The sequence below is a fragment of the Salminus brasiliensis genome, chromosome 5, assembly GCF_030463535.1.
Source record: "Salminus brasiliensis chromosome 5, fSalBra1.hap2, whole genome shotgun sequence".
In the NCBI taxonomy this organism is placed as follows: domain Eukaryota; kingdom Metazoa; phylum Chordata; class Actinopteri; order Characiformes; family Bryconidae; genus Salminus; species Salminus brasiliensis.
Window position 1 is genome coordinate 2424144 of NC_132882.1, and position 2500 is coordinate 2426643.

The 2500-nt window shown below is 44.3% G+C and overlaps 1 protein-coding gene across 1 annotated transcript in view; it reads right to left on the minus strand.

The window, feature by feature from the left end:
• ift140 (intraflagellar transport 140 homolog (Chlamydomonas)) overlaps positions 1 to 2500 on the minus strand; it is a 23911-nt gene that overhangs the window by 3998 nt on the left and 17413 nt on the right. Inside the window, exons 9-10 of the mRNA XM_072679138.1 lie at positions 2229 to 2435; positions 30 to 242 (exon numbers count right to left, since the gene is read on the minus strand). Coding sequence (XP_072535239.1) covers positions 30 to 242; positions 2229 to 2435 — 420 coding nt within the window. The remainder of the gene's footprint in view (positions 1 to 29; positions 243 to 2228; positions 2436 to 2500) is intronic.

Sequence of the window (2500 nt, forward strand, 5' to 3'; positions counted from 1 at the left end):
ACACACACACACACACACACACATTGCACCTGTGCACAGGCCTCGTAGAACCCAGCCAGCAGGTCTAGAGCTCGTCCTTTGGTGTAGAAGCTGATGATGTTCTTCATGATTTCCGGGTCTTTCCTCCAGTCCAGAGACTGCAGGTAATTTGCGGCCATCACGTAGATCTCTTTCTGTCGGGACACTCCGGCGAAAAACACGATCTTCTCCGTATCGCCCGATTTCAGCAGCGCCCGCATCGCCTGCAGCCAGACATACACGAGCAACACACAGCGTGAAGCTCATTCAGCACTGGCTGTTCTGAAGCTCAAGCTGTAGACCTGGAGACTCACCCAGGTAATAAAACAATATTCATTATATGAAGCTTTCATTATCAGTAATGTGAGTTTCAGATACAGCATATGGACAAAAGTATTGGGACACCTGCTCATTTATTGCATATTCTGAAATAAAGTATATTAAAAAAACATTAAACTCCCCATGATGGAGCTCCACCACCATCATTCCAGAGAACACAGTTCCTCCACTGCTCCACAGCTCAATGCTGGGGGGCTTTATACCCCTCTAGCCCACGCCTGGCATTATTAGGCAGCATGGTGCTAATAGGTTCATCATGGTGATCTGCTCCTGCAGAGAGTCCTATTCTATTGGCAGTACTTCTCTACAGGGTCTAGACAAGCTGTGTGTGTGTGTATTTGCACATGTGTGTCATTGTACAGTGGGTTCAGCTTAAAGTATCTGAATGCATTCAATAGAAGAGGTGTCCACAAATATTTGGACATACAGTGTATGTGCACTTCGAAGTCACATTAGCTGTAAATGCTACTTCAGGACACAAGGTGGCACTGTCCGTCTTTTACACCTAGAGTAGGGTGGGGTGAATCAGACCTGCAGTTGTTCACAGCACCTCCAGCAGGACACTCAGAGAGAACACTGCAGCTCCTCTGCGTCTTCATTCAGCACCAGTAAGACGGAGACGTCCCGTTCCAGTCAGCCCTACTTTTAATGTAGAGTCCTGCCTGTACCGGTTTCTGGAGTGTACTACTGCGTTACGCAGCTGGACACTAAATGTCCTTCAGGGTCAATAAAGCATCTATCTATCTGTCTGTCTGTCTGTCGGTGTGTCTATGCATCTATCTATCCATCTATGTGTCTGTCTGTCTGTTTCATTAGATCAGAATGTGATTTTTTTCCTCTGCTTTCCCACTGTTCCTATTTATGTCTACCCCTCTTATATTCTAGATTTATTATTATTATTATTTTATTTGTTCAATATTTGCTCTTTGGGTGTAACTGGAACCTTGAGATCTCAATTTCATTCCACCCCATGTAGCACATGTGATGCAAATGACAATAAAGTCTCTATGAATCCTATATGTCTGTCTGTCTGTCTGTCTGTCTGCCTACCTTTCTGTCTATCTATCCGTCTGTCTATTTGCCTGTCTATCTATCTATCTATCTGTCTGTCTGTCTGTCTGTCTGTCTGTCTGTCTATCTATCTATCTATCTATCTATTTGTCTGCCTACCTATCTGTCTATCTATCCGTCTGTCTGTCTGTCTATCTATCTATCTATCTGTTTGTCTGTCTTTCTGTCTATCTGCCTGTCCATCTATGTGTCTGTCTGTCTGTCTATCTATCTGCCTGTCTATCTATCTACGTGTCTGTCTATCTGTCTGCCTGTCAATCCATCTGTGTCTGTCTGTTTATATATCCGTCTGTCTATCTGTCTGTCTATCTATGTATCCATCTATTTGTCTGCCTGTCTGTCTATCTATCTGTTTGTCTGTCTAATTTTGTCAGACTTTCTGGACTGACTGATTTTGTTCAGTTGAGACTTTTCTTAAAATCACTGTTTATAGTGTTTAATATCTGATAATCCAGTCTGACTCTCCTCCCTGACCAATCAGCTCCCAGCTTCTTTACAACACTGCAGTCTGATCACTTCTTGTGTGTGTGTGTGTGTGTGTGTGTGTGTGTGTGTGTGTGTGTGTAGTGGTACACACTCTGGACTGGTATCTGTGGTTGTTGGTCTACTGGTGTGTAATAACTGGTTTATAGAGGGTGAAAATACTCAGCTTATAGATCCACATCCAAGTCATTTTTATATTCATCCTGGATGTTCAGGCACTGTAAAAGACAGCTGGCGTTTTCAGATAAGGTGGAGATACAAGGTTTTGTCCTGAAAGCGCTGGTATGCAATGTATGTTTTTTGTATTTATGACTCACCTTGATCTTTTTACCAGCTTGTGTGTATTTCTTGGTTGCTAGGTGATAGTTGCCCTGGCGCATGCAGCAGTCGGCGATTCGCTCCAGCAGTTCTTTACGCTCCGCCTCTGTCAGGTGGGCGGAGCCTCGCGACACAGTCATGCGCTCAGCGAGATCCTCAGTGATGGTCAGATTCTGGTCCAAACACAACTGCAGCGCGTCGTGATACTGGACACACAAACACACACACACACACTGCATGTTTCCAGGACTGATAGCTGTACGATTCTGGA